The following is a 23,229-nucleotide window of genomic DNA, read 5'->3' as shown; positions in this document are numbered from 1 at the left end:
CGTGATTGGACTGGAGCAGAAGCTGTGTTCCACTCACCAGCAGTCTCAAAATCCTGTGGCGGGGGTCCTGGGTAGCTGGCGGGTGTCAGCGGACCCTGCGCTCTAGCTACCCTGGTGCTGGTCCGGCCGGAAGAGCCCATTTATCGATTCTCAATGGATGCAAGCTCACTTCTGACTCACTATTACTTCTCTACACTTAAAATCCTTTCTAGTAATTTGACTCATCAGTTTTTCCAGTATGTATATAAATGTATCCAATAGGCACTGTTTGAAAATCCTAAGAGCTGTTGTTATAGCTATAACACTGTTGACATAACAGAAGATGCTAATGGCTCTCCAGGACATAACAGTATCTACTGAGGAGGTATGTCTGATCACATTAGGAATGGCCTTTAACTCTCTGTTATTGTTCTTGCTGTGTTTATGAGAATTTGAAGGGTACTTTCCGAGATACTCTCCAGGGACATAGCCCTTGAGAATCCCCTCCTTCCAAAGCCATATAATTCTCTTGGCTTGAATTTAAACACTTGATCTCTTACAAGATGGGGAACTGAGTCTTCACATTCCAAAGCCTGCTAAGGAATGGCTCATCCCTTCCTCAAAATGCCCCCATTCATCAACAAAAGTAATTAAATAGTACTGAGTGCAAACACCAGGATGAATTCAGAGGAGGAAAGATGACCTGCCTCATTATGTACAGGTGCCTGATACGTGTTCAATGTGGGATGTGGGTTGGAGTACAGTCATAGAAGCCATACAGTTATTCTTTGAAAGTTGACCCAAGTCACAACACAGGCTGATATAAATTCTCTTGTGGTTACTAAAGTTCACTATTACAGGAAGAGCACATTAATGAAAAGAATAAAGCTGAGAAAGGAAAAATGTACAATGTTGGTTTAAATAAAAAAGGGGAAGTAGGAAATAAAATGGAGCTAAATCCTGTGTTCAAGGAGATAAACAGAATAAGGGAGTGGTGCCTTGCCAAGATCCCACCCAGCTAATCTTATGTTCAAACATGGTGGTACACAACTTTATCCCAGGAGACAAAGACAAGCTGATCTATGAGTTTGAGGTTAGCCTCATATTGAGCAAGTTCCAAGCTGAGAAAAATTTAAGTCCAGGAATATTGGTCTACATTTTTAATACCTGCATTCAGGAGATGAACCATTAATAAACCAGTAATAGAGGAGCCCCTGTCTCACTGTGGACACTAGAACCAGGAATAAGTGTTCTTTTCAGATCTATATGTTAGTTCAAGGCTCCAGATATCCATAGTTGTCTTTCTATGACTATAAGCCATACATCGATTCACCCCTTCCTCCTCACTTTGTTTATGATAAAAGTTCAATCAAAGCAACAGAGAAGCAAGTTAATATTTTAAGAAATTTGAAATAGGAAAAAAAATATGTCCTTAAGTATCAGATAACAAATATAATCTTGTATAAATTAGCATTGCAAAGAATGAGAAACAGTTTATAAAAGAAACAACAGAATATGCAGGCACTGGTGTAATATTGTTGGAAAGGATAAATAGATATATAGTGACCTTGACTATAGAGTGGTTCCTGAGGTCAAATGTTCTGCAATGGCTGCAAATACAGGGGAAAAGCTGGATAAAATTAAATTGTTTAACGTTAATTGAAGATTTGGAGTATTATTCCTTCATTTTTTTTTTATTTTTGAAACAAGGTCTTACTAGGAAGTATCAGTAGATTAATGTTTCCAGTGAAGATCAGAATTCATTTTCTCATTATTTCCCCCATCATTTTCTTTAAATATGTTAACACTTTGTAATAATTTAAAGACTATTTTGAGTTCGATGGAGGGAAATTAGCATACTTTTCTAATTTATGTTAATTTATTTTAAGGTTGGCTATCTATATCACACATGGCTGGTTTGTACTCACAATATAGGGCTGCCTGGGAAAAAACAGACAGAAATGTTCAGGCCTCTGCCTCTAAAGAGCTTGGATAAAACATGAACCAACAAAACCACCTGACACCACTTCTAGTTTTCATGGATAATAACTTTCTCTGCAGGTATTATATATAGTATTGTCAATAAGTTTGTGAAAGGAAATGTTCTCACATTAATATGTGTTCCTTCTTTTCTATCACTGGTTTTCTTCTTGAAATCTGAATGAAAGATCAGCTTAGATTTGGGTACAAAGCTAAACAAAAATTCTCAACTGAGGAATAGAGAATGGCAGAGAAGCACCTAAAGCATAGTTCAACATCCTTAGTCATCAGGGAAGTGCAAATCAATACAACCCTGTGATTCCACTCACACCAGTCAGAATGGCTAAGATCAAACATTCAGGGTACAGCACATACTAGTGAGGATGTAGATAAAGAGGAACACTACTCCATTGCTGGTGGGATTGCAAGCTGGTACAACTACTCTGCAAATCAATTTGGCTGTTCCTCAGAAAATTGGACATAGTACTAACTGAGGACCCGGAAATACCACTCCTGGGCATAAACCCAGAAGATGTTCCAACATGCAATAAGGACACATACTCCACTATGTTCACAGCAGCCTTATTTGTAATAGTTAGAAACTGGAAAGAACCCACATGTCGTTCAACAGAGGAATGGATACAGAAAATGTGTTACATTTAAACAATGGAGTACTACACAGCTATTAAAAGTGATGAATCCATGAAATGCTTAGGCAAATGGATGGAACTAGAAAATATCATCATGAGTGAGGTAACCCAATCATAAAAGTACACACATGGTATACACTCGTTGATAAGTGGATACTTGCCCAGAAGCTCAGAATACCCAAGATACAATTCACAGACCAAATGAAGCTCAAGAGGGAAGACCAAAGTATGGATACATTGGTTGATCCTTCATAGAAGGGAGAACAATATAACCATAGAATTAGATACGGAGACAAAGTGTGGGTCAGACACTGAAAGACTGATCATCCAGAGATGGCCACACCTGAGGATCCATCACGCATACTGTCACCAAAGCCAGATAATACTGTGGATGACAACAAGTGCTTGCTGACAAGAGACTGATATAGCAGTCCTCTGAGAGACTCTACCAGTGCCTGACAAATACAGCAGCAGATGTTCACAGCCATCCATTGATGTGATCACAGGATCCCTAATGCTAGAGAAAGGAACCAAGGAGCTGAAGGGGTTTGCAGTCCGATAGGAGGAACAACAATATGAACTAACCAGTACCCCCAGAGCTCCGAAGGACTAAATCACCAACCAAAGAGTACACAGGGTGGGACCCATGGCTCCAGCTGTATAGGTAGCAGAGGATGGCTTAGTCAGTCATCATTGGGAGGAAATGCCCTTGGTCCTATGAAGGCTCTATGCCCCAGTATAGGCAATATTGGGGTGAGGAAGCAGGAGTAGGTGGGCTGGTGGGTAGGGAGAGGGGGCAGTGGATGGGGGGGTCTTTCAGAGGGGAAACCATTTGAAATGTAAATAAAGAAAATATCCAATAAAAAAGGGGAAAAAGGAAAAATAATATCCAATAAGTGAATTTAATTTTAGCTGTTTCTACAAACATTTCCTCCTTTTCTACTTGTCTCTGCCGCTCTTTCCAGTTCATCCTCAAACTGGTTTTAATTTTCTGTTCCTTTGTGGCTAATGTTTACCTTCCTCATGTTTTGTTGTTCAGTCGTTTAAATTTCAACTTCTGAGAATATCAAGTCTTGTATCCTTTGAAAATCAAGCTAAATTATTTCTTTATATTTAGTTTTTTTTATTATTTATATAATTTAGATTATAGTTCTTTATGTATGGTAAACAAAAATATTTGGTAAGCAGCTGTATATAATTCCTTGACTGTTTATGAGACCTACAGTGACCCTTAGTTGGATATGGCTGCAAAATCAAATTTTACATTTACTACGTCACTGAAAATTTTGCATACTGTAGTGGCAACATTCTGGTCCTCTTCAACTATGGTCCTAGGAGCTTTCATTAACTGGTATAATGAATCATAAATATTATAATGTGCACACATTTTCCTTTCTTTACACTATTGCTTGATCAATAAATGGAACGTTTTTACGTTTGAATTGTAGTATGATTCTTCATATTTCCATTTTTGTTTTTGTTTTGGAGAATCAAAGAAAGCAAGGCACACACACAAACACACATGGAGAAAAACATATATGCTACCACTAGCAATTTCATGTTACCTGAAATTAAATTGTATAATTATGTACATGAGTGATTCCAAATGTCTAACAGAGATCTCCTTTAGCTGAAAAACATCTTCATCAAAGATGCTGGGTATAAAATCATCTCCAAAAACCACTGGCCGTCCTTTTCCCAAATATAAAATGTTTGTAGAAGTTAGACAAAATGTTTTTACAGTACAAATTGCTTATTCAATAAGGGCCCAAGGGAAGGTGTTTGAATCTCACTCAGAAGGCAAAATAAAATTGTTTTGATGGTATATGTTGGGAGGGCAATGTATGAGACTGGCTTTGGTAGAGACATCATATGGAGGGAGAGCAGTGTTAACAGAAAGGAAATAATTGGAATGTGGTATGGTGGCATCTTTAAGATGTGCCTGGGGCCATGCTGGAAGTTGTCTCCTGTGAATCTATAAGACTCCTATTACTGGGAGATATGGAAGCCAATATGGTCACCTCATATAACCTGGCAGGACTCCCAGTGGATGAATGAAGGCACGAAAACATGAACAGAACCCAAAATGTGTCCTGTCTAAAATACATTCAGTGAAAAAATGAAACAGAAACTGATAGAATGGCCAAACAACGACTGGCACAACTGATGATCCATCTCATGAACAAAATCCAGTCCCTGGCACTATTAATGACACCATGTTGTACTTGCAGACAGAAGCCTAGCATATCTGGGCTTGAGAGGCTCCTTCCAACAATGGAAACAAATGCAGAGACACACAGTTTAACATTGGGCCGGATGCAGAACGTCTCTTCTGGGGGAAGGATCCCTGGACCCAAAGAAGATAGAGACTCAAGAAGACCAATAGAAACAACCAACCTGGTCCTTTGAGGACTCACTGTGATTCAACAACAAACCACCAAAATGCTAACATGGGCTTGATATAGGCCTCCAAACACGTTTAAACCATGTACAGCATTGTCTTTGTGTGTCATACAACTGGTTTGGGCGTTGTTCCTGTCTCTGATGCCTGTCTCTGTATCCTGCACACCCTGACTGGACTGTGTTGTCAAGACTCACTTGAAGATGGTGAAGAAAACGAGCTTAGTACTGCAGTTACTTAATGGGCCAGGGTAAGTTCATACCCAAAACGGGAATCCCTCTTCTCAGAGGAGAAGAAGTGGGTAAATGAGGAGTGGGGCTGTTTGAAGGGAGACTAGGTGGATAGAAGGAACCACCACTACACAAGAGATATAAAGTGAATATGTAAATGAATAAATGAAGGAAGAAGCAAATAAATCAATGAAAAAGGCTATGTTTTCTTTTGGTTGAGGACTGGAGTTCTATATCTAGTTATCATATCAGGCAATTTATACACATTTTTAATATTTTTATATAATCTTTCTTATACTACAGTCTTTATCACCCTGCTGGTCTACCCTATCACTGTTCATATCCCATACATACTCCCCATATCTCAGAGGTTTTCTCCCCACACTGGACCCCTCTAGTTCTCCTTGTTCTCTGGGCCTCAAATCTCTGGAGGGTTTGGTACATGTTCTCTAACTGAACACAGACCCCACACTCCTCTGCTGTATATGTGTTGGTAGTCACATATCAGCTGATGTATGCTGCATGGTTTGTGGTCCAATGTCTAAAAGATCTCAGGGTCCAGGTTAATTGAGACTTCTTGCTGATACACATACAGGGTTGCCCTCTTGCTCAGCTTCCTCCAGTTTTTCCATAATTCAACCAAGGGGGTCAGTAGCTTCTTTCCATTGGTTGGGTGTAAATATCTGCATCTAACTCTTTCAGCTGCATGTTGGGTCTTTAGGAGGGCAGTGATGGGAGAACACCATGGCTTCTGTAATAGCGTCAGGCCTTTGGGTCTCCCCTTGAGTTGGACACCACTTTGAGCCTGTGGTGGGACCTCCTTTTCCTCAGCCTCCTCTCCATTTTTGTTCACTGCAGTTCTTTTTGACAGGAACAATTATGGGTTGGAGTTTTGACTGTAGAATGATAACCCCATCGAACAATTGATGCCCTATCTTTCTCCAGGAAGTGGGCTCTACTAGGTCCCTCTACGTACTGCACAGCATTTCCTTGTCACTCCCTTGAGTCATGAGAGTCTCTCATCTCCCTGTTCTCGGGAACCATTTGCAGGGTCTCCCACCCTCCTACCTCTCAAAGTTGCCTGTTTCCATTCTTTCTGATGGACCTCAGGGCTTCAGTCCTTTCCCTCCACCCAATACCTTATCATGTTCTCCTCTCTATTTCCCTGTGACATTTCCCAACCAGTTCCTTCCATCCCTGCCTCCCTCCCATGTGATTTCTTTCTTCTTCTTGCCAAGTTGGATGGAGGCATTCTAACTTGGGAACTCCATCTTGTTAAACTTTTTGAGTTTTATGGACTGTTTCATGGGTGCTGTGTACTTTTTTTTTTTACATCAACTTATTACTGAGTTCATGCCATGCATGTCCTTTTGGGTCTGAGTTACCTCACTCCGGATAATATTTTCTAGTTCCATACATTTTATTGCAAAACTCAGGATGTCTTCTCTCTCTCTCTCTCTCTCTCTCTCTCTCTCTCTCTCTCTCTCTCTCTCTCTCTCTCTCTTTCTCTCTCTTTCTCTCTCTCTCTGTCTCTCTCTCTCTCTCTCTCTCTCTCTCTCTCTCTTTCTCTCTCTCTCTCTCTGTCTCTCTCTCTCTCTCTCTGTCTCTCTGTCTCTCTCTCTCTCTTTCTCTCTGTCTCCCCTCTGCCTGCCCCTTCCCCTCTCCCTTTCCTTCTCCCTCTCCTTCTCTCTCTTTTCTTCCTTTGTTTATTTATTTATCATTGGGTATATTATTTATTTCTTTGTATTTCTTTTTAAATTTAATTTTATTTTTCATTTATATTTTTCACTACATATTCCATTCATCACAGCCCCATCCACCCTCTAACTGCTCCATATTCCATGCCTTCACCCCATCTCTATGTGGATACATCCACACCCACTTCACCTGACCTCTATATGCCCTGGGCCCTCCAGTCCCTTGAGGATTAGGTGCATTATTTCTGAATGAACACAGACCTGGAAGTCTTCTACTGTATGTGTGTTAGGGGCCTCATATCAGTGGGTGTGAACTGCCTGGGGTGGCCTAGTGTTAGAGAGATCTCGGGGTCCAGATTACCTGAGACTGTTGGTCCTCATACAGGATGGCCCTTCTCATCAGCTTCATTCAGCTTCCCTCATTCAACAACAGGTGTCAGCTGTTTCTGTCCATTGGTTGGGTGCAAATATCTGCACCTGACCTTTTCAGCTGTTGCTGGGTCTTGTGGAGGGCAGTCATGATAGGCCCCTTTTTGTGAGTGTTCTATAACCTCAGTAATAGTGTCAGGCCTTGGGCCCTCACACTGAGATGGACCCCACTTTGGCCTGCCACTGGACCTTCCTTTCCTCAGGGTCATCTCCATTTCTATCCGTATTCTTCTTTAAGACAGGAACAATATGCGTGAGAATTGTGACTGTGGGGTGGCAACCCCATCACTTACTTGAGCTTCCTGCTGGAGGTGGGTTCAAAAGTCCGCCTCCCTACTGAATGCCCTGGGTTTCCCCAAACCTCCTCTCTCCTGAGGTTGCTTGTTTACATTCTTTCTGCTGGCCCTCAGGGCTTCAGTCCTTTTCCCTCAGCCAATCCCAGACGAAGTTCCCCTCTCCCCCCAATTTCCCCTACCCTGTCCACTTTCCTTCCCAGGTCCCTACATTGCTCCTCATTGTGTCTTTTCACATAAATATAAAGAACCTTATATTGTAGGCACAATCTGATATGCATTGTCCCTTTAATAAAATACTTCTTTCTTTGTAATGTTATCTGACATTCTTAACAAATGCCTAGTACATTTTAAAGTTATTCCAAAGTACAGCGCTTCTGTCCTGTCATAGGCAATACTGTCAGTGTACTTGACACTGCTAATATTCACCCTTGTTTCTCTTTTCAAATAAGTGCCTTTCATTGCATCAGTAATCGATGATATTTTAAATCTCAACAGAAACAATTTAACTTTTTTGTTGATATTTTATATTCCGTTGTTGTAAACACACACACACACACACACACACACACACACACACACACACACAGTGATCAAAAGAAGCTTGTGAGCAAAGTGTTTATTTACTTATGTACCTTGGTCACAATATATTGAATGAAGCCAAGGCATGAAATTGGATGCAGGCACTCCATGAAAGCATGACGGATAATGGCAATGACTGGCTTTACGTCCATGTTGTCTTCAGACCTTTTTCTTATAACTCCAAGAACAACTCGCCTACAGATGGTAGTGTTCACAGTCAGTATGGTCACCTAATATTAATCGTTAATTAAGTTCATGGTTTACATACAAAACCACAGGTCAGGATGATTGTAGCATTTCCTCAGTTGAGATTCCTGGTTCTCAATATCTTCAGAATTGTGTCCTTATGGATGACACCATTTTTCACCAAAGTTTGGTAATTGGTATTACAATAGACAGTTCTGTCCCGTTTCTAAGTTCAAAATTGAATATTATTTAAAATTTTATAAGATTAAGTACTACTTTTGTTAAAACAAAGAAAAAATATGTTGAGTATCATTTAACATTTTCATAGTATGAATATTTCAATAATGAAACTTATCTTTGTACTTATGTGTAAAATTTGAATCTGGTCTAATTAAAATAACATAACACTTTGGGACAAAGATACACATTAGCAACCCTGCACTAGAAGCCAAGATGGAGAAAACCTCCACAATCACCATGACCCTCCCCCTGGTGCTATGATAGACAGGGAGGACTGTGATCCAGACACTGCAGAACACCAGCATGCTGAAAGTCAGGAACTTGGCTTCATTGAATGTGTCAGGAAGGTTCCTAGCCAAGAAAGCCAAAGTGAAGCTCACCAGAGCCAAGGAGCCCAAGTATCCCAGGACAACGTGGAAGGCAATGACAGAGCCTTTATTGCAAAGAATGACAATCTTCCCATGTTCAGATTGTATATCTCTGTCAATAAAGGGAGGAGATATTACCAACCAGATTCCACAGAGAACAAGTTGGATTAGGGTACAAATGGGAATGACCAACTTAGGAGCCCCTGTTACCAACATCCCTCTCATTATTCTTCCTGGAGTAGTGAGCTTGAAAGCCATGACCACAGTTATTGTTTTGGCCAACACTGTAGAAACAGCCACAGTGAAAAATACGCCAAATGTGCTCTGCTGCAAGATGCAGGTGACCTGGTCGGGATGTCCAATGAAGAGCAGGGAGCAGAGAAAGCAGAAGACTAGAGAGATGAGCAGGATGTAGCTGAGAATGCGGTTATTGGCCTTCACAATGGGAGTATCCTTGTACTTCACAAATGTGACGAGGACTAGAATTGTGATGGCCGAGAAGGACAGTGCCATGCAGCCTAGGGTCGTCCCCAGTGGATCTTCATAAGTCAAAAATGATATAGTTCTTGAGAGACAGTAGGTTTGCTCTATGTTGGCATACTTATCATGTGGACACTTCACACACTGTTCCATATCTGCTGGTAAATGTACATAAACCCTTATAAGATATCATAATTACATAGGTAATAATTTTATATTTGTGTTATTCATAGCAAATATTAATAAACAATTTAGTGTTGATGATCTATTCCCTTCCTTTTTGCTGTAGAACCACTAACTTAAAATTGCCCAGTATTGACCTATGCATTGTGATTGAAAAAAAAAAAAACATCATGGAAAGTGGAACAGAAAAATATTCTTATTGAACAAAAACAAAAATATGATGAATAATTATATGCATAATCTCAGATTATTTAATTCCTGTAAACATAAATTCACTATTCACAGACATGGGTAGTGTGCAGACATCGGTACTGGTGTCAGTTGATGAAATGCATCATGTACTTTGTTTGCTCTGTGGTATTTGCCTCTGTATCTACACATAGGAACCAGAATATACAATTCCTCATTCAAATACTGTTTGCATAAAGGAATATTTTCGTTCTTGTAGCTGTACACCTCATAGACCTATGCATGTCCCTTTCATTGTTTTCCAATCTCTATCTTGCCAAATACACATTCCATGCTATATGGCAGGAAGCTTATGGATGTTCACATTTATCCCTCTTTCCTTATCTAAGCTCCAAGCCATCTCTTGGTGCATTTTGAAATCTTCACTCTTGTTCTATTTCTTTAAGAAGAAATACTTAATCTTTTGTCCATCTAACCTCTTAAAATATATTTCATTAAACAACAACCATTACCCTGAGCATCTGGTCTTTTTCACAGTGTAAGCTGGGTGATAGAGGGAAAGATCGTGGACTGATCAGGTTGTCAACTTTCTATGTACAACAAATCAAAGAAAAATAAACATATGCATAGATTATTACATCTAAAATGTTTCTTTAAAACATTGTTATACAGGTATGTCCTCCTAAACACTTTCTATATAATATAAAAGCAGTAACCATCATATTGTGAGAGAAAGGCCTTGTTTCAAGAAAATATTGGCCTAATCGGCCATCACTGGAAGGAGAGGCCCATTGGACTTGCAAACTTTATATGCCCCAGTACAGGGGAATGCCAGGGCCAAAAAAATGGGAATGGCTGGGTAGGGAAGTGGGGGGCGGTATGGGGGACCTTTGGGATAGCATTGGAAATGTAATTGAGGAAAATATGTAATAAAAAATATTAAAAATTTAAAAAAAAGAAAATATTGGAAGTTTTTTGCTGGGTCCAAAAGAAGTTGGCACTATTTAACTGATTATGTTTTCAGTCATGGAGATGTTAGGTCTTTAGTTTGCATCTAGGCCATTTCATATTTCTAGTTTGGATAGAGAAGGTATTCAAATTCAGCAAATTTTCTTCTGCATGCAAGCATGTACCTGTTTCATTGGAAACCTCATTTTCTGGGCACTGAACACAATCAAAGCAGCAGTCTGATGTTTCTTTCTGATAAATTTTCCTGAATCCAGCAGTACATATCACACTACACACGGAGGAGGGAACCTGAGGCAGTGCATAAATATTAGATAATATTCACGTGAGTCTGTGTATTTCATGTATTTATCATATGAATAATGACCCATAGATTGATATATAGGGCACTAACAGAAATGGCTATACATATTCCTCTGATAACCTGTATCACTTTACAATATCAGGCACATTTTATTCATATTACCCTGCAACACTCTGAGTGTCACACAAAAATTACTACATCATGTAATATTATTTATGTATCATTCAGGTTATAGCAATTTAAAAATTTTTCTTCCTAAACTGATCAATCCAAAAAGAATGTTTAGGTGGCACAAGTTTTTCTCTCATGATTTATAAATTACAAAAAAGAATACTGTGGTATATGGAGGGAGAATGTAGGGTAAATCAAGAGAGAGTAGTTTGATGACTATGAACAAAATATTTTATATAACACTCCTATGAAATTAATGAAGTACTACTAAGTGTAAAAGAAAACCTTGAACACACTATCCCTTACTCTCTTTCCCCTGCATCTATGAGGGAACTCCACACCCACCCATTCCTGCCTCATCACTCTAGTATTCCCCTGTGCTGGGGCATCAACCCTTCAGAGGAGCAAGGGATTCCCCTCCCACTGATGCCAGATAAGGCAATCCTCCACGGAGGAGTGGAAATCACGAAGGAAGATAACATTTTAAATGTAAATAAATAAAAAACAATACAAAATATATAAATTAAAAAGAGAAAACCTTCAATATGGAGAAACATTTATGATAAAGAGTCCATGATATACTTAATTAGGTTATAAATATGTTTCTACAGAATTAAAAAAAACATGTTAATATATAGTTAATTTTTTTTCATTAATCATATGTACATATACATTATACTATAAACCCATTCTATATATATATATATTCCTGTATTGTAGGTAATAGACAATTTGGGTACTATTGAACATGGAATTCAGAGGCCATTGATCCATCCATTACCAGATATACTTGAAGTTGAGCATTATCAAAGTTTGATTATTGTAACTTTGGATGGTCTTTTGCAAAAGTAGCAATTGGTCTTAAACACGAAGTCTCATATTTTAAAATCCACATATCCTGAAAAAAATTACGGTATACCCACTGATGTTCCTCCCATGGCCCATTCCAAATCATCAGATAAATGAAGTTGTTGACTCTTTGGAAAACAAGGTATATAGCTTCCTATTTTCACTTTTAATCCAAGGCCTTGTGGAAAATTCCAAATGATGAAAATGTCATACTCTGTACACTGATTTTCCCTATGCTTCATGTTCACCAGTTCTCCAACAGGGTTCGTAAATACCCTGGTTTTCATCAAGAAAGACATCTAGAAGAGATTCATGCTTCCAATATCAATAAAGCATATCAATAAAGGTAACGCAAAATTGAGAATTCCCTGATTTCTTAATGACTTTCAGAAAAAACAGATGTATTGAAATAAACGTGTGTAGAAAAAAACAGTATACCTCATTGATAAATGAAAATTTATATACTTCATATAAATGATAGATGATAAATTGTGCTAGAAAAAATGATTACTAGTAAATAAGTAACACAGTGCATGAGTGTGAGTGTGTGTGTGTCTGTCTGTCTATGTGAGTGTCTGTGTGAAGATTCTTGTCAAAAATACTTTTTTAAAAAATGAAACAGTATATGAGAGACTGAAGGGGAAGTCTGAATACCTGGCAATTGTGAAAATAAACAAATCATTTTCATGTACATATAGTATATTCATATATTAAGCGTAAACTTAATAAAACGTACAGTCTTAGTCATTTATGTTATTGTAAATTGTTAATGTAAATGGATAAATAATAAGCACAGCACGTGGATCAATTTCTGAGAAACTATTCTTTAGCCAAACATTCCAGTCTAGTCATCACTTAGGCTTTTATGATAAAACTCTTGGCTCCTATTCTAAATTTTGAACTCATTTAGTGAAATGTGAGACACCTTGTCACAAAACTCACTGATATTCATAAAAATGTATTGCCTCCTATTAAATATGATCTTTGTGCATGATATTCATCCATGTAAAAGGTTTATTAGAGAGTTTAAAGAATAATCTCTAACAAATGTACAGTTGTTCCTCTGGGTCCATTTAAAAGATCACATTGATATATCTAAGCATAATGCAATGTAAGACACTTTACCTGCTGACAAGCAGTGAAATGTCTTTTGGGTTTTGCCTTTTTCTGAGACTCTACTTGTTGAAGAATATATTCATGGTAGGTGTGGGCCACAGCATAAACAGCATTATACAGATTGTAACCTTCATCACTCATGGCCATATCATAGCTGTGCAGTGCTGTCCATTCCAATGTGTTGTTGAACGTAATATGATCCATTTTAATGCTGTTCTTAGAGAATGAACAATTAAAATAATTCCACTCCAATATAGTATGATTAATATCTACAGGGTATTTGGCAGTTTTCTTTGTTTGCATAAAATTCCTAAATTTAGGAATCTCAACTCTGTGGTGTGCAAAAGTAATAGAACCATGGAAGAGATTAAGGGTGAATTCTTTTTTATGTGTGATGACATCCCATTGTGAGGTTGTGATCCAGATTCTCTGAGCACCTAAATCTTCCCATCTTCTAAAGCTGACTTCTAGAGTAGAGTTCATTTCACCATAAATGATAACAACCTTTGCTGAAGATGTCATAATTTGTTTATCATATATTGTAGCCCTTGTCATGTATATCTGCATGTTTTCTGGGATCATATTAACAAAAGCTAAACAGATCTCATGCCTTTGGCTCTCTTCTCTTACATCTGAGAGAAACTGAATACCCTGATCATCATCTGAGATGACCAGTCCTATCCAAGTCCATCTAAATTGAAACATCAAGGAGACCATGCCACAAACTGTGTCCTTGGTGGCTACCTGATGGACATGGGGCAGCCGGTCATGGTCGCGCAGGTTAGGATTAAATGGTCCAAAGAAAACCTAAAGGATGTAGAAGAGAGGATGAAACTTCCAATGAGGAATATGATTATTAGGATATTTGGACTCATATACAATAATGATACTCACCTTCCAAAACAACTGTTAAGAACAGTAAGATTATACTATGCATGTCATGTATGATTCCTATTAGATTCTAGAAGATGAAACTTAAAACGAATAATATGATTATTAAGATGTTTGGACTCATATACAAGTAATGCTACTCATCTTCCTGAAATCCTGATAAAAACAGTAAGATTGTACTATACATGTCTTGTATTATTCCTATTAGATTCTAGACTATTACTGACAAGTCTAAAATCCGAGAACACAGTTAACCTGTCTGTACAGTAATCTATGAACTGATTATTTAATTCATATATATATATATATATATATATGTATGTATATACATATATATATACAAACATGCATATATACAAACATACATATATACATATATACATATATATATATAGAGAGAGAGTGTGTGTGTGTGTGTGTGTTTGTGTAGCAGCACATTCATAAATGTATTCTGTCCAAGTTTATTTCTAGGAACCCGTAAATGTAATTTAATTTTCTTACACATTCAGTGTCACAAATTCTTACCAGTGGCATCGAAGAATGCATTGCCAGTTTTAATGATGTTTTCCATGATGGTCCTGTAAGACCTATCATACATGAATCATCTATATAACAGAAATAATTAATAAAATTCATATGTCCATATGTTTGTGTATATTCTTGATCCAGATCTCTCAATAAATGCTGACAGTTTCCTCCAATGATGGTGAACATCAAACTCATATTGGGTAAAAGAAAAGGATTCCTGTTGATCTCATCAGTAGCAAAAAACATTACCAGAAGAAGCTCATATTCACTTGCTGCAATTCTACAAGAGGGCATAGTGATGATTAAGGGAGATGTTTGAAATATAAAATATAAAATTTCAACTGCAGTAAAGTTTGTAATATGAGATATACTAAATTTCTTTCTAAATGTCTTGAAATAAGCCTGATATATTAGGGATCTTTAGAGCCGAATACAATTTAAGAATTCATACACATTGGGCACTATGATATGATACATTTTGTATTCATGAAAATAAATAAACATTGTTTTATCTCTGAATGCCATCCTTGAACTAAATTACAGTCCTATTGTGTGAGACTTCTATATAATAACCTTGGAAATGTAATTCCACATATATATAAAAGAGCATGACTTCCACTACATATGAAACACCTAACAGATTCTCCTTATAATTTTTATTTAAATTCAATTTATTCATCAATCATCTTAATATTATTGATTACTTTGAGAATCAACTAATATATCTGTTTTTTTTAACTTTTTATTCCTATCCTTTTATATCCTAAAAAGATCATTAATGCATATTTAATAATATCCATAACTGAGGAAACTATGTGTAATGTTCACTACTAAGTTATTACAAAACGTACAAAATAACCTTTGGGAATTAAGCATAATAGAGAAGCATAAAATTTTATATAGTGAATCATTAAGAAATATATTCAAAAGCCCTTATTAGATACCACCTGACAGTATGAGAGTATTCAAAACACATTATATAGTTGTGTATCTTGACTAACAATTAGCTTACTTTAAGAAGATTATCAGTGTTCAATTAAAGAAAATATTTTATCAGTAAGAATATTTTACATATTTCCAAATAACAAAAACTCTATGAACTTAAGGATTAAGAAAATGCTAATTTTACTCACAGGAAGAAAATTATGAATAATATGTTAGAACATGTTTTATATTTGTTTTGTCTGTTTGTAGATCATGCTTTTAATATTTTCACCTGTTAATATCATCAATCAGGCTACTCATTTTAATATCCATTTTATTTAATTTTATTTATCCATTTGAAGATAAACACAATGATACAATATACCATATGACCAGAATATTATCCTTTAGGGTCTTGTACACATCAAGTTAATGTTACCTTTTAGTGTGTTCTTACTTTTTCTATCTTGTAAAAATTTTATCACATTTTTTTTAATACCACAATCTTCCTAATACATTGAGATCCTTTAAGTGATGTCTGAGCACAGAGATCTGCTCTACCCCAGGACAGTTGGCAGTTCATCTATTGTTCTCTATTGCCTCTTATCAGGTGTAAAGACACCAAACATGAACTTTTGCTAAAATTTGTATTTTTCAATTAAGAGTTCAGCGCTAAGTTTTTCTTTCTAATCCCAAAAGTATATTGACACAGTTCATATATTTGTAATTTTAAAACTTATTATGGCTTAAACAATTGTCATCAATGAGAATTTCCACAATTTTTGGCCAATAGGTGTGGTAAAAATTAAGGATACTTCAGAAATATAATTCCTACTCACCTAACACAGAAGGATAATAATGTGAAACAACCATCACTATCAAAGTGTACAGTGCACTGTGGCTACCCATTGAAAAATGTATTCCTTTATTCACAAAGACATGAAAATTGAAAAGGGGATTGGATGAGAGCCAAAGACAGAAAAGCACAAGGAACCTTGGTTTATGAAAGAAAGAAGTCGCAGGCACAATGATTAGCTAAAAGGTAAATGATTTCAACACTCGTTCCCTCATGATCTGCAGCCACAAATGATAACACCTCACACTTTGGATCTCAGATCTAATAGCCACATTGAGAAAAGGTTCTTTTCCACAAGAGGTATAATGATTCTCCTAGATGTATCTTGTCAGACCTCAGATGTAGAGATTAAGACCAGAATATTCCTATGTATCCAGGGCACATGGCATAGGAAGAGTGGAAAGGAATTGTGAATAAATATTAACTACTAAATAAAGTTAAATTCATTGAGTAGTTAATATAAATATTGACCATCTATCTGATAGTGATAATAAGCCTAATCTGTGCCTGTGCATTTGTGTAATTGGATAAAAGATTTATTCTGGTAACAGTATATGAGACTAGCATTCTTTTTCACATTCAGTATCAAATCCAGAATTGCAAGATGAGGCTCATGTAAGAACTATTTTATAAAGCAACGTATATACTTGTGATATATATATATATATATATATATATATATATATATATATATATATATAATGTTATACATTTAACAAGTTATAGTAGGCAAACATATACACAAATATTGCAATAAAACAATGCATGTTCATGTGTTGGAAACCAGAATTAGGTAAAACTTTTATGAAGGCCTTTAGATGCATGATCATACATGAGTAGTTGGCAGACAATTGAATATAGCAACGATGCAGTCTCTTCATATTGAGTTTTTGACAAAGTTGGGGATTGTGAATTGAAGGCAGATGAAGAATTATCTTTCAACATATATTATCAACAAAGACTCAAAAGAGAATCCAGACTTTCACATTGTCCAATATTGTGAGTTGGAGCATAAAGTATTAAAACTATACTAAACTATGAAACACTTTGAAGCATTAAAATAGTTGTTGATATAATTAATTTTCAGTGGTTCTTAAAGTTACATGGTGAGGAAGAGAACAGAACCCGCAGTTTGTGAATACAGCTAAATATTTCTAACTAATGATATTGACACAGAAAATAAAGTTAATGACATACCTAAAATTTACAAGTGAATTATAAAAATTATCTTCAATAGGTTTATCAATTGCCCCAATGTAAAAATGGCATTCCCTTTGCAAATCTCCATCATTATCTTCACTATTCTTTATCCTCCAAAAGCAACTGGGTTCAGTCAAACAGCACAAGATGAGAGAAAACTTCAGAAACAAAAATGAAATAGAGAAAGCACAGACCTTCTTCATGTCTGTTAGGATCTAAGATGGAGCTGTTGTGAAATCCGTTTCTGATGTAGAAAGACATCTCACACACACAGTTACACCTATGTGTCTGTATTAAGGCTACTTCTGTCTGGAGATCCACTTATTATATTCACAGTTCCTTTCCATTCTTCCTATTGCAGGCTCCCTACAGACATAGGGAAAATTCTGGCCTCAAGCTCTACATCTGAGGTCTGAAAACTTTTCATCAACATATTTTTGAAAACATGTTTTGAGATCATGTTTTCTACCCTCAGGGGCCATGACTGCATTCATGTTCATAGAGTAAATCCCAAGGACAATCTTCTCCTGTATAGTTCATACCTGACCATGTGTCAACAGCCATTATGTACGAACACAATGGAATTCATCAGAAGTTCCATACTTAAGCTATCCACTACAGTACTTTGTGAGTTTATCAAACAAAGTTTTCTTCTTTTTCACAGATAATATTCAATAGCTTCTTTCCAGTTGCTTGTCCCTTTATTTCTTGTTGAAATTGGATATCTGATTCCATGATATTTTATGTGTAACAGGTGATGGCCTCTATCCTATTTTCATGTCAGAGAATAATCTTAGAAGTGTTGCTGTTGTATATTCAATAAATTCTAATATCATTTATTATTAAACCATTCTTATCCTTTTTTCCCCATTAATCAGATACTGATTTGTGATTCTTCAATCACTTGAAACAAGGTTTGATATGGCACAGAAGTACTATTTATACAAAGCATTGAAGCACTTTTGAGTATCTGCACTCATCAATCTACATGGATTGAAGGTCATCCTCTTTCATTAACATATATGTGATAGCAAAGATGTTATTCATGAACCACAGATATCTGAAAGGCAATGGGATGCCCATTATACAACTATGCACCAACAAATATAATTTCAGTTTCTTCATTACAAATATCATCTTAGTCTAATATAATTTAAATGATTTTTGTACAAAATTCAACTTATTCTAATGAAACTAAATCTGACATGTTATAGCTTGTTTAGACACAGGATTTTTAACCCAATGCATCATAATTCGCAAGACATATTACTTCACTCACACTCAATATCCATGCAGGATGGCTGATGGTGATTCTTCCAAGGTGTCCCCTAAAATCCCTTAATCCATAGAACTTAGCTTACAATAAAGGGTCCAATTTCCCTTCCAATCTTCATTGTCCAATATACATAACTATACTAATATTGAATACCAAAATTAGAATTTCAATATTATATAAAAATTTTACACTTGAAGGATCTCTGCAGTCTGAACTTATGAAAGCAGGGTGTACCTCAATGACCTACCAACCTACCTGCCTAACAGGATCTCTTCCATAATTAGAAACATGGGGGAACCCTTTGGCTGAATACCCACATCATTTAGGACCTCCACAGAGATAAGCACATGAGGTACTTATGATAAGTAAGTACCATTGAGGCATAGGATGAAAGTAGACATCTCAAGTGTTCTGCTACCAACTTGATGGGCTTGCTCTTCTCTTGATCCTGTCAATCTTTTTTCTAGTTAACCCCTTTGGAAATAAAGCACACCATTTTCCCACTGTTCTTACACGGAAAAAAAAAAGCTCATTGTCTGAGATCTCTGGCTTTTGAAAAGGAGGTGATCAGTATTTATGTCCCAGGAGAGTCTCCAGGATATGCAATTCAGCTTCTGTTCAGTAGAGGGAGAACTTTAACAGAAAGGCAAAGCCTGTTTCATGTGACATAAACAATTCCTTGTCTGAACATTCTATTGTATCCTGGAGATCTTTGTAACCCCTGTGATGTCATCAGTGTTGTAACAACACCAACTGCTCTTAGGGCTTTCAAACAGTCCCTTGAGTTCACCCATATTTATGTTTGCAAGATGGTGGAGGAGTCTCCTTGAGAGTGAGAATGGAGAGTTTAGAGAAATAAGAAGGAGACCTAAGGAAGCTGGCTTTTCATCTCACTGTAAAACAGCAAGGAAGATGTGGTCCTGGGACTGGCACAGTGAGTCACAGAACAGTGTTGTGAAAATTCCTGGAGTACGCATACTTGAGTCTGGCTTCCCAGTAGTGAATAACAGAAAATGGTGCCACTGTGAAATTAAGGAACTTTCCTGCTTATCATAATTCCTGAATCATGAGGATTCTAGTACATTATTTTGTCCATCCTGGGAGACAGGAGCAGGCAAGTCCAAAGCTAGTATAGTGTGAATTTTTATACTTTATTTTATTGGATTTTGGCTTGCCAAAAGGAGACCATAAAGAGTCAGGGAGGAAATGATATTTCCCAGTTTATATCTGTTCAATATTTTACTATATTCCCAGTTTGTTCTTCTAGTTACAGTGGCTATCAGACTGTACTAACTCAGAGCAAATTATTCTTATGAGACATTACATTCTCTGAACTCCTCTGAAAACCAACCCCTGAGAGTGACATCCTACGCATCCTGAATCAGCAGTTTGTGTGTCTGACGTGTCTTTAATAGAGGAAAACAACTGTCAGAATCAGAGACAGGTACTTTTTCCAATTCAAGATTATTTAAGTCTTTCAATTGGATGAATTGTTCAGTCTTTTGATCATCGTTTGCCATATGTAACTACTTATTCCACAGTCATGAGCCCAGATTTTTTTCTTTTAATTAGGTGTGTGCATTAGGGATCAAAGTCCCATTCCAGATGTCTACTGTATGTGAGGTCTATTAGATACTTTAAGTACTGTAAGCATTTACATATGTTTATTCTTCCTGAATATACTATACCAGATAGGGAAATCCCTTTTATATCATTTGGATTGAATCATTCAAACATATTTACATAACATGATTTTGAGGAACAAACCTGAACTTTATGGTAAATATAAATGTTTAATCATCATGGTGTATTTTATGCAAGTAATACTGTGTCCTACATACTTTTCAATGATTGCTGAAGAGAAAAGGACCCGAGCTCTCATCCTTTCATGTCGTTCAATTGTGAGAAAATCTGTTCAATCTATTCTCTAAATGACTTTTTCTAATTTGATTCATGTAATATATATCTGCTTAAAATATTGGTAAAACAATCCATATTTTTTTAAATTAACCTTTACAAAACCAAGAGTTATCTATTGATTTTAGAGTGTGACTTTAGAGAGATCCTCTGAACCAGAGAGCTTATCATAGGAATTTAGATCAAAGTCAATTTGTTAATAATCATTCATTACAGAAGAGCTGTTCTTGACATATACTGCTATGATAGGGCCTGCTCACGTGTAGAGTACCAAATATTCAGTCACATTATGCTCCAATGAATATGAATCTTGTTATGAAAATACTGGTATGGAAAACACCCAACTATGACTACAAAGCTTTTTATAATGAAACTTGGATGTGGAGACATTAGATAAACTCTTTATTGTCAAGGAGAAACCCATTAATTTTTCCATTTTTTATTAGATTTTTTAAATTTTACATTTCAAATGTTATCCTCCTTCCTGGTTTCCCCTTCTGAAAACATCCTTTCAGCATAGAGCATTCTCAGGATCAAGGGCCTCTTCTCCCATTGATCTTCAACAAGGCCATCCTCCACTACATATGCAGCTGGAGCCATGGGTACCTCCATGTGAACTCTTTGGCTGGTGGTTTAGACCCTGGAAACACTGAGCTACTGGTTAGTTCATATTTCGCTCCTCCAATGATGCTGTGAGCTGCTTCACCTCTTTGGGTCCTTCCTCTAGCTCCTCCATTGCCGACCTTTGGCTCCATCCATTGGTTGGCTGTGAGCATCCACCTCTGTATTTGTCAGACACTGGCAGAGTCTCTCACTAGACAGCTATATATCAGGCTCCTGTTAGTAATCACTTGTTGGCATCCACAATAGTGTCTGGGTTTGGTGACATTATATGAGATGGATCCTCAGATGGTGCAGTCTCTAGATGGTCATTCCTTCAGTCTCTGCTCTACACTTTGTTTCTTCCCCATGGATATTTTCTTTCCCCTTCTAAAAGGACTGCAGTAGCCACACTTTGGACTTCTGTCTTCTTGAGTTTCATGCGGTTCATGAATTGTAACTTGATTATTCCAAGCTTCTGGGTTAATATGCATTTATCACTGAGTGCATACCATGTGTGTTCTTTTGTGACTGTGTTACCTCACTCAGGATGAGAATTTCTAGTTTCTTCCATTCAATGAGTTCATTGGTTGTAATAGTTGAGTAGTACTTCATTGTGAAAACGTACCACATTTTCTGTATCCATTCCTCTGTTGAGGGACATCTGTGTTCTTTCCAGCTCCTGGCTATTATAAATAAGGCTGTGATACACACTCTGGAGTATGTGGCCTTATAACATGTTAGAGCATTTGTTGGTTATATGACTGAGAGTGAGAATTTGTCTTAATACAACTGAGTATAATATTTTTCCTGAAGATAAAAAAACACAGTAGATGACTAGGTTTTATGCTATTACAAATTTAGCAAGTGATTTGTATAAACAGCAGAAATCTCAGTTGGACTTATCAGCTGAATATGATGGAAGCAGGAAAATAGTCATAACTTTATTTGGGATGTCATGTATATATTATTTTATACCTTTCTAAATTTTCATTTTAAAATATGCCATGGATAATCGTAAAGTAAGTTGTGGTGGGTATGACTCTTTCAGGAGATCTGCTTAGGCCATCCTCTGCTACATATGCAATTACAGGCACAGATTTGGGGTGTACTGGTTAGTTCATATTGTTGTTCCTCCTATAGGGTTAGTAACCCCTTTAGCTCTTTAGTATTATCTCTAGTTTTTTACTTAGTGGCCCTTTATTCCATCCAATAGATGACTGTGAGCATCCACTTCTATATATTGCACTGGAATAGCCTCAGAAAAGAGAGCTATATCAGGGTCCTGTAATTAAAATCTTGCTAGCATATGCAATAGTGTCTGGGTTTGGTGGTTGCACATGGGAAGGATCCTCAGGTGGGGCAGTCTCTGGATTATCCTTTTTTCTTTCTCAGCTCCAAAATTTGTCTCTGTAACTCCTTCCTTGGGTATATTGTTTTCCATTCTAAGAAGCAACGAACTATCGACCCTTTGGTCTTCCTTCATCTCGAGTTTCATATGTTTTGCAAATTGTATCTTGGTTAGTCTGTTTCTGGGCTAATATCTGCTTATCAGTTAGTGCATTCATATGTGTTCTTTTGTTATTGGGTTACCACACTCAGAATGATATCCTCCAGATACAACCATTTTGCCTAAAAATGTCATAAATTCATTGTTTATAATTGCTGAGTAGTACCCCATTGTGCAAATGTACCAGAATTTCTGTATCCATTCCTCTGTTGAGTGACATCTAAGTTCTTTTCA

At 36.8% G+C, this 23,229-nt stretch overlaps 1 protein-coding gene across 1 annotated transcript; it reads right to left on the bottom strand.

Annotated features, from left to right (window-relative positions):
• Positions 1-8,765: 8,765 nt before the first annotated feature.
• LOC147004448 (vomeronasal type-2 receptor 116-like) lies at positions 8,766-17,942 on the bottom strand. Its single transcript, XM_085837519.1, has 6 exons — positions 17,690-17,942; positions 14,710-14,992; positions 13,303-14,100; positions 12,252-12,476; positions 11,021-11,144; positions 8,766-9,673 (listed from the first exon to the last, which is right to left on the bottom strand). Exons 1-6 carry the CDS (start codon positions 17,893-17,895, stop codon positions 8,766-8,768), a joined length of 2,544 nt encoding a protein of 847 aa, XP_085693645.1. The 5' UTR covers positions 17,896-17,942.
• Between the last annotated feature and the right edge of the window lie 5,287 nt (positions 17,943-23,229).

Source organism: Mus caroli, unplaced genomic scaffold (genome assembly GCF_978045245.1).
Source record: "Mus caroli unplaced genomic scaffold, Mus_caroli_1 scaffold_5, whole genome shotgun sequence".
Classification (NCBI taxonomy): domain Eukaryota; kingdom Metazoa; phylum Chordata; class Mammalia; order Rodentia; family Muridae; genus Mus; species Mus caroli.
This window is presented reverse-complemented; position numbering and strand designations above follow the sequence as displayed.

Coding starts and splice junctions, on each gene's coding strand:
- LOC147004448 (XM_085837519.1), bottom strand. CDS start 17,895: ATGAAGAAGGTCTGTGCTTTCTCTATTTCATTTTTGTTTCTGAAGTTT. Junction 12,477..13,302: donor ATTTCACTGCTTGTCAGCAG/GTAAAGTGTCTT, acceptor AATCTCTTCTAG/ATGTCTTTCTTGATGAAAAC. Junction 11,145..12,251: donor GGGCCATGGGAGGAACATCA/GTGGGTATACCG, acceptor GCACTGCCTCAG/GTTCCCTCCTCCGTGTGTAG.